Source organism: Syzygium oleosum, unplaced genomic scaffold, assembly GCF_021117445.2.
Source record: "Syzygium oleosum isolate NSW1041296 unplaced genomic scaffold, Sole_v2.1 Sole_v2.17, whole genome shotgun sequence".
NCBI classification, from domain to species: Eukaryota; Viridiplantae; Streptophyta; class Magnoliopsida; order Myrtales; family Myrtaceae; genus Syzygium; species Syzygium oleosum.
The window spans coordinates 3,054,740-3,069,151 of record NW_026607501.1 but is presented as its reverse complement, the minus strand read 5'-3'; the positions used below and the strand labels follow the sequence as shown (position 1 = coordinate 3,069,151).

The 14,412-nt window shown below is 41.2% G+C and overlaps 2 protein-coding genes across 2 annotated transcripts; both read right to left on the bottom strand.

The window, feature by feature from the left end:
- Positions 1 to 707: 707 nt before the first annotated feature.
- Positions 708 to 1,515, bottom strand: LOC115676627 (probable calcium-binding protein CML27). The gene has a single exon (XM_030599570.2). It carries the CDS (start codon positions 1,400 to 1,402, stop codon positions 893 to 895), a length of 510 nt encoding a protein of 169 aa, XP_030455430.1. The 5' UTR covers positions 1,403 to 1,515; the 3' UTR covers positions 708 to 892.
- Positions 1,516 to 5,661: 4,146 nt separating this feature from the next.
- Positions 5,662 to 8,425, bottom strand: LOC115676626 (thaumatin-like protein). Its single transcript, XM_056319399.1, has 3 exons — positions 8,180 to 8,425; positions 6,936 to 7,331; positions 5,662 to 6,357 (listed from the first exon to the last, which is right to left on the bottom strand). Exons 1-3 carry the CDS (start codon positions 8,244 to 8,246, stop codon positions 6,074 to 6,076), a joined length of 747 nt encoding a protein of 248 aa, XP_056175374.1. The 5' UTR covers positions 8,247 to 8,425; the 3' UTR covers positions 5,662 to 6,073.
- Positions 8,426 to 14,412: the final 5,987 nt, after the last annotated feature.

Below are 14,412 nucleotides of genomic sequence, written 5' to 3'. Positions count from 1 at the left end.
TATTTGGGAGATGGAAAACTAAAAATAAATATATGAACAAATAAAAGCTAAATCGCTATCTGCCCTCTCCATTCATTAGGCTAATCCTTGGAATCCGTCGATCATTCCAACCAAAAAGTCCTGACTTTTAAGAAATGTACAAGAGGGGAGAAATTGGTGTGATCCGCCTAAATCGTGTCGACCATGTTCCCACATTTTATGGCATGCGCACGCCATCCGCTTTAATCATGTGACCAACCAGACATTTCAACAGATCCTTCCCACGCCTGTACCGACAACACATTGATCATGATGCCCGAAAATCGAGCTCGAAACTTTCGGTCCGATTCTTTCGCTCATACCCCATCGAGTCAAGAGCCGGAGTTCGGCCCCATCGAGTGGGAAACGGGGCCGACATGCAATGTGCGAAGTCTAATTCCCGGCAACTTAAATTTTGGTCCGTCGCCTCTATTCACATCACATGAGATTTAATTTAAGAATCAGACAGGCATGTATGCTCAATGTATGCTCGGCCTTCACACGCATTCGATCACATCGTTTAATAAGATTTAAACCGACTGGTACGAATGGGATCGATGGGACGAACAGGATGATCCGTGTGAATCGCTCGTTCACGATGAAATCAGCGATGAATCAAATAAGGTTGGCCAAGGCAAAATGTGGAACCGATCGAGCAAAGGATTCAAATTCAATGACAAAAGTGAATCAAATTCGAATAGTCGTTCCAGATCAGCGAAATCCGAGTCGCCGGAGGCGTAGATCGTAACGAAAACAGTCATATGATGGCCCATCGGTATCGTTTTCTAGTAGTCTGTGTAATCGAAAAGTGTTAAAAAATCAAATGTCAAACCAGTCAGAGAGAGATGCAGAACGGGGACGGGATCATCCGTCATCAGTTATTACCGGGACCTTTGGAAGCCATCATCTTCTTGAACTCCTCGAAGTTGACGTTGCCGTCGCCGTCGCCGTCGACCGACCCGATCATCCTGACGCAGTCCTCGACGGAGCACCGCATGTTGAGGCGGTTGAGCACCTGGTGGAGCTCCGCGGCGGAGATGAGCCCGTTCCGGTCCTGGTCGTACAGGTCGAAGGCGTCGCGGAGGTCGGACTCCGGGGAGGAGGGGCCGGACCGGCAGAGGACGGCGAACTCCGGGAGGCTGATGAAGCCGTCCCGGTCGGTGTCGATCTCCGCCACGGCGCGGCCGAGGTCGGAGGGCGGGACCGGGGAGCCCATGGCGGCGAGGACCTGGGAGAGCTCCGCGGCGGAGATCTTGCCGTCGCCGTTGGCGTCGAACTGATCGAACACCTTCCGGAGCTCCGCGTCGCTCATGTGCTGGAGGTGGGACGACGTCGCCGGAGCCACCGGCGCCGGGTCCTGGGTCGGAGTCGGTGCGGTCGCCATGGATGGGATGCCGGGAGCTCTCTCTTCCTTCTTCTGGCTTCGGTGCGAGCGTTTGAATTCTAGAGAGAGAGAGAGAGAGAGAGAGAAAGAGGGGTTCTCGAAATGGAAAGCGGTTTGAGCGGGGCGAGCGAAAAGGGCGGTGCGAGCTTTACGGGAAGTCAACGATCCTGGGTTGTCGGAATCCTGACCGTTCGTTTTACGTTCGCGTATCCTAGCCGTTAGTTTTTTACGATTCACTTTCTGCAAAAAAAAAAACCAAAAGATAAAAGAAACAGCTGCGTATCCTGACCGTTGATCTTTCGACACGACGTCGTTCTCGCTTGATCAACGGATTTTACTTTCATTGGCTCGATCGGGATAGGCAGGATTGACCGTTAATCTCTTCTTTCCCTTTCTTATTTTTTTCTTTTCTTTTATTTTTAAATTATTATTTTCCTTTTCTTTTCTTTTTCTTTCCTTTGAACGAGGGATGTTTGATCGAGCGAAGGAATATTTCATTCCGGCAACGGCAAGACCCTCGTGCCGTGGGCAGCCCGCCTTGTTTGGGGACGGCCCCTCCATGTGAGGGGGTCGTGCCGATGCCCGGGCTCTACTTTTGGCCTGAACGTGTAGGATATGCGGCGCAATAGAAAATGTTAGGGAAAGCACCCAACACGCGATGTGCGTACAAACAAAAGAGTAGGGATAGAGAAATGCTTTTTATAGTGATCCGGCCTATATTAGTGTCGACTCCTTCCCGAGATTGTTGGGGAGTTATGCCCAATCCACTAAACAAATAGGGTTGCATTGTTTTACAATATATTCCTCTCACGAGGTTAATCGCCCAAAGAGTTTTAGATTGCAAAAAGTAAAGAAGAATCTTTTGCAAGTGTATGTACTGTTCTCTACATACTTAAGACTATGGGCAACCCCATTTATATATATATAAAAAAGAAGAAGCCTAACTAGCAGTTAGATAAGCTTCAAACTGCTAGAATTCAACTGTTAAAACTTCCGGGTGTCCGGTCAAAAAGGCCGCGGACATCCACTAAACTAGGCAAACAATTTTAACGTTGAACTACGGTAGCCGGGTCAGGGTGTCTGGCACCAATACTTGGCTGAGCACCTGTCCTCTTCTTCAAGGCTGAGACAGCCTTGAAATTCAATAAAATAACACTCAAATATATATAAAAAAAGTATTTTTTAATAATCAATAACATGTTAGAGTGAGTTTTGTAATCACTAAAATTGAATTTGGATCGACAGTCTTCATATTTTTTACGATGACAAAATCACATCGGTTTAAATCAAACCTTTTAGTTGAGAAACTCCCCCAAAACATATTATTGGATAGATCAATAACTTCAAGTCATAAGCCCCCACCGCAAGAATGCTGATTTATCAAATTAAAGAACACATGCATTGTCGTACACATTCTCTCCCCTTTTGTGATAAACATCAAGAAGGGTTTAACGGGCATGAAGAAAAAAGAGCTAAGTAAATCCATCATGGTGCTCGTGGGGAAAGAGACCAGAAAAGACAAAAGAGAAAAAGAATAAAGAGAAAAGAAAAAGAAACAAAAGAAAAAGAAAAAAGAAAAGAGGGAAAATCGAAAAAAAATAAAGAAAATCAGAAAAGGGATTAAAAAAATGGGAGTCCCGGGTGGGCCAGAGAGCCGGGTCAGGTAGTCGGGCGGATCGGGTCAGGGGATCCGATCCAGAATTCTTATTTTATCAATAAAAATATTAAAAATTCCAAAAAAAATCGAAAATGTTTAAAAAATAAAAAAAGTTAAAAAAAATCAGAAAAAATCAGAAAATTCCGAAAAAAATCCAGAAAATTAGAAAATGTTCAGAAATCACTTTTTAGGCTTAATTTCACTAGGTATTAGTGTTAATTTCATTCTAGGCTTAGTTTAAAACTTGTAAAAAATGAGAAAAATCTTTAAAAAATTTCAAAAAAATTTGAACAAGCCATTAAGGCTTTACTTTAGAGCTTTTAATTGCCTTTTCTTTTTAAAGACAATGTTAGGTCGCTGGTTATTTCTTTTCTTTATGATTATTTGGTTGTGCACCTTTAATACATTGGTTGTTATTTTCGATTTTTAACATGTTAGATAGAATCTTAAGCTTCTTCGATAGGCTACCCAGTACGTTGGTTTGCGAGCGTTCAAGTTTAGGTACCGAAAGAGTACTAGTTAGATCGCTAGTGTAATCAAGTCCTCGATCTTCAAAATCTTTGGTTCTCACACGTCTCGAGACGACACTCCCGTGTCTCGATTAGGATTCCTAGCCAACCCTTTTATCATGGCTAGTGGTGACTACAATTGAATGCTTACTTTAGACAATTCTCGTCGCATGAGGTATGAGGCTTTGGAGTGTCTCGGTCCTTGGATTAATGAACTATTTGATTTGTCTTTCAAACGAATCAATGTTCACATCCATCGACAAATATCTCTTGACCTAGCCAATCAATTTTTGATTAACCTAATCGGGACATGTAGGTCGCGACACCTCACGAAAAAGTGCGAATCGTTTTTATATTCTCTTTTTTGCTCGGATGGCTTTTGTGCTCGCTCTTTATATGTCATGATCTATCAAACTTACTAGGTTAGAGAATGGGCCCAAAAGAAAGGGTTAATATCACAAAAAATCCAAAACTGGTACATCTGTGATAAATTTATCATAAACTAATTTTTTTACCATAAAAAACTCTAAACTGGTACATCTGTGATAAATTTACCCTCTAATAGTTTCCGTTAAATTTTACCGTCAAATTTCTGAGTTAAATGACACATGGTAATTGATGAGTGTACCGGTTCGGGGTATTACCTTTTATTTGTCATAGGTGTAATAGTTTGTGATTTTTCGTGATATTAATTCAATTTAACGGAAGGTAAATTTGTCACAAATGTACTGGTTTGGGATTTTTTGTGGTATAAAAATTAGTTTGGGGTAAATTTGTCACAAGTGTACCAGTTTGAGGTTTTTTGCGGTCAAAAAATTAATTTTGGGTAAATTTATCACAGATATACCAGTTTAAGGTTTTTCGTGGTATTAACCCCAAAAGAAATGCTAACTTGCCCTTAAATAGTCAAAAACCCAAAATTCTGTCTTGTCACAGTCTATCCACTTATGCTTTTCTCTTTCCGAAAATTGAAGATGAAAAACAAATTGTTTGAAATTTTGAAAAGTTCTCAAACTTCAATATTTAAATATTTGGAAAAAAAGTCACTAAAAATCCAAAATTGCGCCCATTGTGACACATTTACCCCCGTCAAAATTCCGCCAATGAGTATCCTTAAAAATTAGTTTATATGAACGTCGGGAGGCAAGTGGTGTTGACATGGCGTCCACGTGACTTAAATGAAATAAAAATGACATTTTGACTGAATAAATATTTGACGAAAACTTGACGAAGGGTAAATGTGTCACATAGGTACATGTTTAAGGTTTTTTTTATCTCAATAAAATTTTTTGGGTAAATGTGTCATGGACATAATTTGAGGTTTTGATATCACAAAAAAGTTCATGGTAAATGTGTCGCAGTAAACATAATTTAGGGTTCTTGACGGCACTTTCCCTAAATTTTTTTAAGAGATTTCAAATTAAAAGTCAAAATCTGAGCATCACAATATATATAGAAAATCAGAAATTAAACAAAAGTCACTCTAAACATGTCGCTTTTTCGGAAAATGGGTTATTTGATTAAGATTGAAATCGAATCCTTTTCTCTCTCCCTTGTTTAGTTTTTCAAAATCTTCCTGCTAGACCTAATAATAGACTCTCTCTTTTTTCTTCTTTTTTGTCGGAGACCTAATAATAGACTCTCTTTTTCTTTTGGGTCGAAGACCTAATAATAGACTTGACGGCACAATATACTTGCCTATCTACTAGCACTTGCTAGACTGGGCCCAATTCTATTCTTTCGAGGTCCAGGCAAAACACCTTTCTTTATTGAGCCCGACCCATCAAAACCCGGTTTCCCTCTTTCAATTGCTACTGAAATAGTTTTAGATGATTTTCCAATTCAGGCCGGACATTGAAAATGCTTGCCGGACTCGTCCGCGGACGAAGACCTTGCAATTCTCAACTGCCTATGCATGTAATTGAGATGCGCATCGACGATCGAGAGCCGTCAAGACGTCCCGGGAGCGCCGTGTGGAGCGCGGAGATTCGCGCCCCGAGCCCAAACCCGGTTTTCGACCCGATTCCTCTGGAGGGCCGAGCCCGGACGGACCGACACATGCCTCACAAGTTCTCAATATCATCAGGCCTATATCTAGCAAGAGCAATCGGAACTCAGCAATCGAAGCAATATAAATGGAGTTAGGTGACCAACTCCCCTCCAGCAGATGGACATAGTCCAAAAACAATTACGACTTTCTGAACACAACCTCACTATGTTCTCTGTGATATACTAAGAGTGTAGTGCTAAAGTCCAATGAAAACATATCATCTTTACCTACTAAAGCAACATCACTTCCAATTTTTCAGCTACAGGTATACAACAACCCCCCCATGGAGTCCTCTTGCACCTTGCCACTTACTACCATCACCATCATATTAACCAGCTACAATATGATCACTATACTCGGTAATAATTTAACCCGCTGGAACCGGAAGTCGGAACATGAGATGAAAACCACCGGAACCGGAAGTCGGAACATGAGATGCAAACCGATGCCCCTCTCTAACGGTGGTGAGGGCAGAATGTGACGATGTAGTTCCCCCTCGTGCAGGTCGCGATGCTCGTGGGGTCGTCGAACGCGTAGGAGTATGCCTTGGGGCAAGCCGTCTTGAAGATCCTCGAGTAAGCCGTCGGTTTGCAAGACTGCGGGTTCCCGAAGCTCCCCGTGCAGCAGTACCTCGGCGAGTTGAATGCGAAGCAGGCGCTCTTGCAGGCCACGACCCTGTTATCGTGAGACCGGACCTGAAGTCCCACCGGGCACATCATGTTCAGGTCGCTCACACAACCTTGCGCAGCAAGAGCATATTGTTCAGCTCGATTGTGCGTAGACAACATTTACGTAGTCTAACTCTTATCTCTCTTAATGAATTCGGGGTGATTATCAACATCGATTAAAATTACAACGCGTGTAGAAAATCGTAAAACCAAAAATTAAAGTTGGGTTTTTCCCTCACCACTAAAGTTTATCACTTACTGCATTTTCATATCAATTGGTAATCTAAGCAAAATCAAGCTGGATCAAGGCATAAGCAACCAAGACGAAGCAGTTAAAAATTGATTTCCACGAACTAAGCTCTTGTGATACTGTTTCAATGCTCTCGTATATAGGTGGTTTTTCAATCTTTAAGGAGCACAAAGCTATTGAAGAAAAGAAATTGATTTAATCATAAAATCATATAAAAGTTGTGTATTATGTTACTTAACTTACCGTGTTCTAGCATCTCGCAACAATTTCGCGAAGAAGTCTATACACGCTTTTTCTAATTACTTTGACACACAGGATATCATTCGCAGAACATCATCCTAGCCACAACTGCAGCACCAAATCTGCATATCGACCATATAATAGCTCGTATCGTTATACCTGCATAGCTGCATTTCCCAGAGCCCTTGAATGGCGTGATCGAGATGGCGAGATTGTAGCCATCGACGAGGCTGACATCATAGAAGTCCTGGTCGTTGCCTAGGGTGATCTCAGCGAGGGTGGCAGGAGGGGTGCCGCCGAGGCCGTTGCATTGGAGGGAGCCGCCGCAGTCCCCGGTGGCACATCGGCCACGACCGGCGGCATCAAAGGTGCAGCCGTGGCGGCCCCAGAAGCGGCCGGACCAGAGGGCCGGCAGCCGGATCGTGGAGGCCCTGTTTGGCAGGAGGGTGAAGCCGCCACGGGCAAGGACGGGCTTGCCGGCGCCGGGCTGAATGCCCGGCCAAACGGGGTGCTCGCAGCGGTTGTGGAAGGTTATGGTTGTCGCTGACGACTTGTCTGCATTACAACAATGCAAAACAGGATGTTCAGTACAGTCCAGTGTTTTCATTTCACTTCAAACCATTAACATTTAACATGTCGCAAATGGGTGGTCCAGCATTGTTTAGAACCGGCACATCTGCATCAAGCCTCAATGTTCATAGAATTCGGAGTGATGATACACTGTTCATGCTTAAAACAGTCCAGCATGTTACAATGCAAGCTAATACGAAACTTGAAAAGCACTAGTTCTCTGCATCGTCCAAAGTACTTCGAAGCACATAATGAGAAAACAACCTGATAATGAAGTAGAAACGCTTAGCGTATATTAAACAAGCGTGTATCAGAGTCCTGACTCCTGAGTCACTTTCTTAAAGAATCCTATGAAATTACCAATAATTTGAACTTCTAGATTTAGGGAACGTTTGTTTAGAGTCACTTTTACTGTATTAATTTTTTTTTACTTTTCGGCTCTCGCAAATCTACTTTAATTCAAACACTGAAAAGACTTTAAAACTTTACTTTGACACATAAAGGGCATGATTTCACTAAATATCTCAAGTTGTTGATGAGTAATTTTTGCCTAGAGCAAAGCCTAAACGAACGTGCTCTTAAACAAGAACTTAAACGAAAATGGCTAAACAGAGATCTGCAGATCTAAGTTTTTTTTCCCAAATCTCTGTCTCATCTTTGTGATTCGAGAATGGCATTCAAGAAATATCCCTAAAGTGGAGGCCAAAGCCAAAAATGTTCATTAGAAAGAACGATGGGTTCTTATAGTGCTGTCGACAGAGTGCATACCTGCCTGCATTGCAATGTGGAAACAGTAGACCAGAGAGAAGGAAGAGAGAGCGCATGTGGTATACCTGCAATGTGGATGCAGAGGAGGGTGAACAGGAGCAGAGTGAGCACAGGCCTCAGCATTGCCGCCATTGTTGTCAAGCTCAGGAGGACCCAATCAGCAACCGGACTCGGTGCAAACAAGTGAGAGAAAAAGAGAGTTCTAGGAAAGCAGCTTCACCCCACTCTCTCCACTCTCTTCACATCCTACTGAGGAAGTGCCTTTATATAGAGAGAAAAAACAGAGAGATGGGCATCGGTAGGGTTCACTTTAATGGCTCTGTCTTCTTTTCATGCTCGTGTTTACCCCCAGAAGGTGAATAATGATAAAACTGAGAAGGTTGAATTTGTGGTGTCTGCCGAAGATTAAAAGACCCTTCTTCCATTTCACCTCTGTCAATCACTTTTGAGAGAGAGAGTGAGTGAGTGAGTGAGAGTGAGGGAGTGACAAAAGTCTGGCTCGTTCATCGAGGATGTCAGAGGGGTCAGTGGGGGATAGTTGTCTGCATCCAAGGCCAAAAATATGAAAAGGAAGGAGGGAGGTGGTTCACATTCACATGTGACGAGGGAATCAAAACCTCCCCCGGCATGCACAGAGCACATCGCCCTGCTCGTCCATCTTTCCATGGTGGAAAAGTTTGGTGTGCTTCGGCCCCCATTGCCCATGTGCAATCATACTTAAAGTTGTGTCAATTGCACATCTTGGGGCTGCAAAAGCTTCATATCTATGTCATATCCATGATCTTTTTTTATGTCTAATAGGTAAAAAGAGAAAGAGCGTGACCCGTCCTACCTTTATCCTTTACCATTTATGTATCACACTCGGTTACATAACTAGTATAAGTCTTATTTCTACATGAGATCCTAAAGTCGAGACTTCAAGAAGAATATCCATCACCGCCGGCCAACCGAGGTCCCAACATAAAGAGGACTCTTTCACATAAGAGCTGATTCACAAAGCCCGTTATTATTTGAATGTGTAATCTCATAAAAGACGGCAAGCGCGTTTGTCGCCGAGCTATCTCGATCATGAGATTATGTCATGTCATGTCGTGTCATGTAGTGTTATAATCTTTCTTAACCACTACGGCTCTTCACTTTTGTATTATGTGTATTTAAAGTTTATGAGAATTCGAAGTCTTTTGGAATGACGGAACTCGGGAATGTGGGGACTTTGAGGGATATGCAAGGATGGCTATATTGCATCGGATGATCCGGATGATCTTTTCCCATTTCGAGTAATCATGTTCCAAATTTTGCACAATTGAACTTTGACAATGGACGGATCAAGGTTTAGATTGAAAAGAACAAAAGAGAAAAACACAATAGAAAGATCATAGTCCAACTGAGTATAATTTTTTGGCTTTCCATCGAACAAATTAATGACCAAAATTTTGTGCTCACGAGACCAACTGGGAAGCACCTGAAATCGGGAGGAGGATGACCGGGAGTGCTTTCCACGTCGGCCAAGAGCCGTTGATCGAGAGCATAGGGATTCCCTCGAGCTCATGATGCAGAGGCTGTGGGGGTACCCACCAAAAAGAGAGAATATCAACGTTACTGTGAATCTTGTCTGGCCAAGGATCTAGCGGCTGAGATGAAATCAGACGATCCCCACGCAATAATGAATGGTCACTCGATTTTCACCGGATCGTGAGTTTGGTAACACTAGGAGCGATCGGTTCCCGAGCGGTCCGATTCACTTGTATGTTCCGGTTCCTAAATGGGCCAATGAAACCGGTGACATGTTTAAATTTTTTTTTATTTGTCGGTAATATTCAAGACGAAATTGAAAACGTTTTTGGTAATGAATGCGTTTTTTACAATCAGTTAGTAATCTGTTAGTTACGTGTAATATTACAAGTTTCACAAAGTTTTTTTTCAATTTGTGGTAAAATCTGATTGGAATGAGCAACTACTATTGTATTTTTATTTGTTCTTGTCATTTTACTCAAGTGCATAAGTAAACATTGTTGTTCTAATCTTAAAGGCCGTTCCTTTGTGAAATGAGAGATAGTTTATGATTTTTTTTTTTACATATTATTATGAAATTAAAAAATCGAAAGAAAAAAATCGATCCGATTCTACACTTGGAAACAGGAACTGCACGAGTTCCAATTTTATGGAATCAGGCCAGATCAGTGTCCATGGGAACCACCTGGAATTGGCCGATCTGGATGGCTCTCGATCCGGGCTATTCCTTTTGCTTACATCTAATTTTGCGTTATCTAGCTGCAGCATACCTCACTCACGCAAGAGATTTGACGATGGCCGATATCTTAGTGAGGCATTGGCGACGGGCTCGCCAATCTCGAATCTGTCAGGCCGGGAGTGATGCACGATTGTTACGACTCGGATCGAACGGGATTTGCTAACGCGAGTGCCCCAATTTACCGGTGACGAAGAGGGAGACAATTATTGAATTTTCGTTGGCAGTGTATCTGACACGGGGCGGGCGGGGAGAGAGATTCTTCTATCGAAATTATTGCCGTCTAATGGCCCGGCTATACGAGGATCGGGTACATCGAACGCGACATTGCGTTTGTTTTCTCGAAAGAAAAAACCTGCGACTCCAACAAGAGAAAGAACAAAAGCAGGTGAGCTCGTGGTAGATCCATGTTATAGATGAAGAAAAACCAAGCCCATCTCACATGTCACGTACCATGACTCGTGAGTTTTTTTTTGGCTCATGCCCAGTTGAATATTTCGCCGAAAGTCGCTCTTTAAATTTTTATTAAAAGAGACGGATTCTGTGGCGGTTCCGGACTTAAAATAACACGGGCAGACAAAAAAGAACAATAGTTTCATTCTAGACAGAACTATGTGTACATAGATCGTGCATGAATTTAATCGACGACGAAGCTTAGAAAATGAAGTCACTTAGACGAAACCGAACGTAAACAGATTATGCCGGAATTTGATCGGCGACAAAACTTGAGAATGTAAAGATGTTATGCCGGAATTTAATCAATGACGTAACGCATGGGATAAAAACACGTCGGAATTTAATCGACGACGTGGGTCTGGAAACTAAAACTGCAGTGCAGGAAAGTAAATATAACTTTAAGATATTAAATTAATTTGTTTGTGCGTGGGGCCCTTCTAAGAGTAAGTTTACAATCACCGGTTATTAATGGAGGTTACAAAAGAAAGTAACAAACATATGTTACAAACCGTAACTGAACAGTAACATCAACGGTTTTTTTTTGACTCCACTATCTTAATGGTTCACTCGACTTCACTATTTTGACGGTTGCTTTATTCCACGGATTGTTGACACCACTTTTTATCGATTCCTTCAAGCTGTCAATTATCAAGTTGCAGATGATTTTGTTCATAAATAATTAAATTTTACTTTTATCGACCGAGTTTATCATATATCAATAAATACAAAATTTGATCCATTTTTTGGTGCAAGCATTATCCTAAAAAAAATTCGAGTCACAACTTAAGAGAAGATATTTTATGTGACGAATTTATTAAGTGGCACTGATGCGTGACATATTTGATCCAATAAAAAATGAGATGCATAAATACATAATACCAAATAAGATGAGACTCATAACATACAGACAATGATGATTAATTGGTTACGTCGTGTTTTCGCCATGGCATCTTGTTTTTATCTTACGAAATATCTTCTCAACGGGGCAGAAGTTCCCCAACATGTTTGGTTTAAACCTATTTAAAGTATAAAGTCAATTTTTAATTTTCTTGGTTGGTTGGAGAGTACTTCTCTATGATGCCAAATTACTTTTGAGATCATTGGCATAGATCTGTATGATCTATAGCCTAAATCCGACAAAAGAAAAAGCGGCCGCTTCTTTTCCGTTGCTTTTAGGACTAAAATACTCCTTATCACAATATTTTGGCAATAGTCTTTGTGAATCCCATCTCTTTTAAGCATTCTTCGACTACTTTTCTTTTTTCTGTTTTCATGTGTGCCACCTTAATTTTCTCATTTATTTTTATGTTCTCTCTTTTTATAAAACACCCTTTCTCTTGCCAATAATAGACAAATTTTTGACACTCCAATGTTTGTCATCGACACAAAAAAAAATGTCCGTCACCAATACAAGCAACTTACAGAGTTGAAGCCTAGATTTACGGAAACCTCCTTTTCACCCAACCAGTCCTCTTCTATCTCCATTTCTTCAACTCAAAGCTCAATTGTAAGTAAAAAAACCCATCTCATATCTCTTCACTCTTCACCCCCATTCCATCCCTTTCGCTCTTTGTGTTATTCACTGTCCCATTTGGCGTCTAATTCTTCGATTGATCGATAACGAAAACAAGAACAAACCCCATTAAAGATTCATATTCAGAAGGTGAAGCCCTCACCCATATCCTCATTAAGCTCATCAGCAATGTCTACTTCTCCGTCTTCGTCTTCTTGGTTCTGATTGTCACCATCATCACCAATTTGCCATCACCTACTAGCCTCTATATCCATGGTTCGAATTCACCCCTGCTCTCACTAAGTTCTTTACACAAATCGAAAAATGCCACCTTTAAGAACAATAATCCCATCCTCGAGACTGACGACGATTTGCCCCTCCTCGCCCCCGTGGTCTCTCCTACTTCTACGCTGATCTTAGTCACCAAACTGCCATCGCCGATGATTGAGAGGGCTAAAGAGGTGATTGCAAGTCCAAGCCCTTATGCGATAAGGCAGCCATGTTGCCCGTCAATTGTTTGGATCCTCGCGTTCTGATTGCCATTAAGAAGTTTAATGCGAGAGCCTTTAGGCTCTGTTTGGTAACGGTTCTGTTTCCGGGAATAATTTCTGTTCCGAAATAATTTTTTCTATTTCTATTCCCTGGACGAGTTTCTGAGCAGAAGAACGCGTTCAGTAACTGCACAAATTTCTATTTTTGGAATAAAAAAATAATAGAAATGCGTTTGGTACAATCTTAAAAATTTTTGTTCCTAATTTTTTCATTTAATTATAATAATGTCAATGGAGACATAAAACTGGACTAGAAATAGAATATAATTGGATGACCTTAATGTAATCATAATGAAAATTACTCCTTATAGATAAAGTAAATACTGAGTGGTGGTCAAAGAAATTGCAGTATAGGGTTTAGGGTTTCGAGGTTTGGCGTTTAGGATTTAGGGGCTTAGGGTTTGAGGTTTTGGGGTTTAGGGTTTGGGTTTGAGGATTTAGCGTTCGGGGTTCATGGTTTTAGGGATTCAAGTTTAGGGTTTTGGGGTTTAGTGTTTAGATGGTTTAGGGTTTGATGTTTGGGATTTAGTGTTTAGAGATTCGAGTTTTAGGATTTAGGATTTTAGTGTTTAGGGTTTTGGTATTGGGGTTTAGGGTTAGCTCGGGAATATTTGTGAGAGAGAGAGGGAGAGTTGATCTTGTTTCTCCTTTTGTTCTCGGGAACAAAAAGAGATCTCTCTCTTTCACAAGATATTCCCATGCTAAACCCTAAACCCTAAATTCTAAAATCCTAAGCCTCAATACCTAAACCCTAAAACCTTAATCACTAAATCCTTAAACCCCAAAACCCAAACCCTAAAATCCGAACACTAAACACAAAACCCTAAACCCCAAACCCCAAACCCCAAAACCCAAACCCCAAACCCTAAAAGCATAACCGGAAACCTAAAACTCTAAACCGCAAAACCCCAAATTCTAAACCCCAAAACCCTAAATCCTAAAACCCTAAACTCTAAACCCTATACCCCAAAATCCAAAACCCAAAACCTGAATCCATAAAACCCTAACCTTGAAAACCCCAAACCCCAACCCAAAACCCTCAAAGCTAAAACCTTAAATCCCAAAATTTGAAATCCGAAATTTGAAATCCTAAACCCTTAACCCGAAACCCTAAATCCTAAGTTGCAATTTCCTCGACCACCACCTGGTATTTGCTTTGTCTATAAGAAGTAATTTTTTTTATAATTGTATTAAGGTCATCCAATTCTATATTATATTTCTAGTCTAGTTTTATCCAAATAAAAATTGTTAAGTCTTTACTGACATTTTTATAATTAAATGAAAAAATTGAGAGTAGAAATTTTTAGGGTCGTACTAAACGTATTTCTCTCTTTTTTTATTCAGGGAATAGAAATTTTGTACACTTACCAAACGCGTTTTTTTGCTCAGAAACTCGTCCAGGGAATAGAAATAAAAAAAATTTATTTCTGAGTAGAAATTATTCTTGAGCACAGAAACGTTATCAAACACACCCTTGAAGGTCTATTGTGTTTTTGGGTTAAACTCCGGTTAAACATTCAAAAATTGATG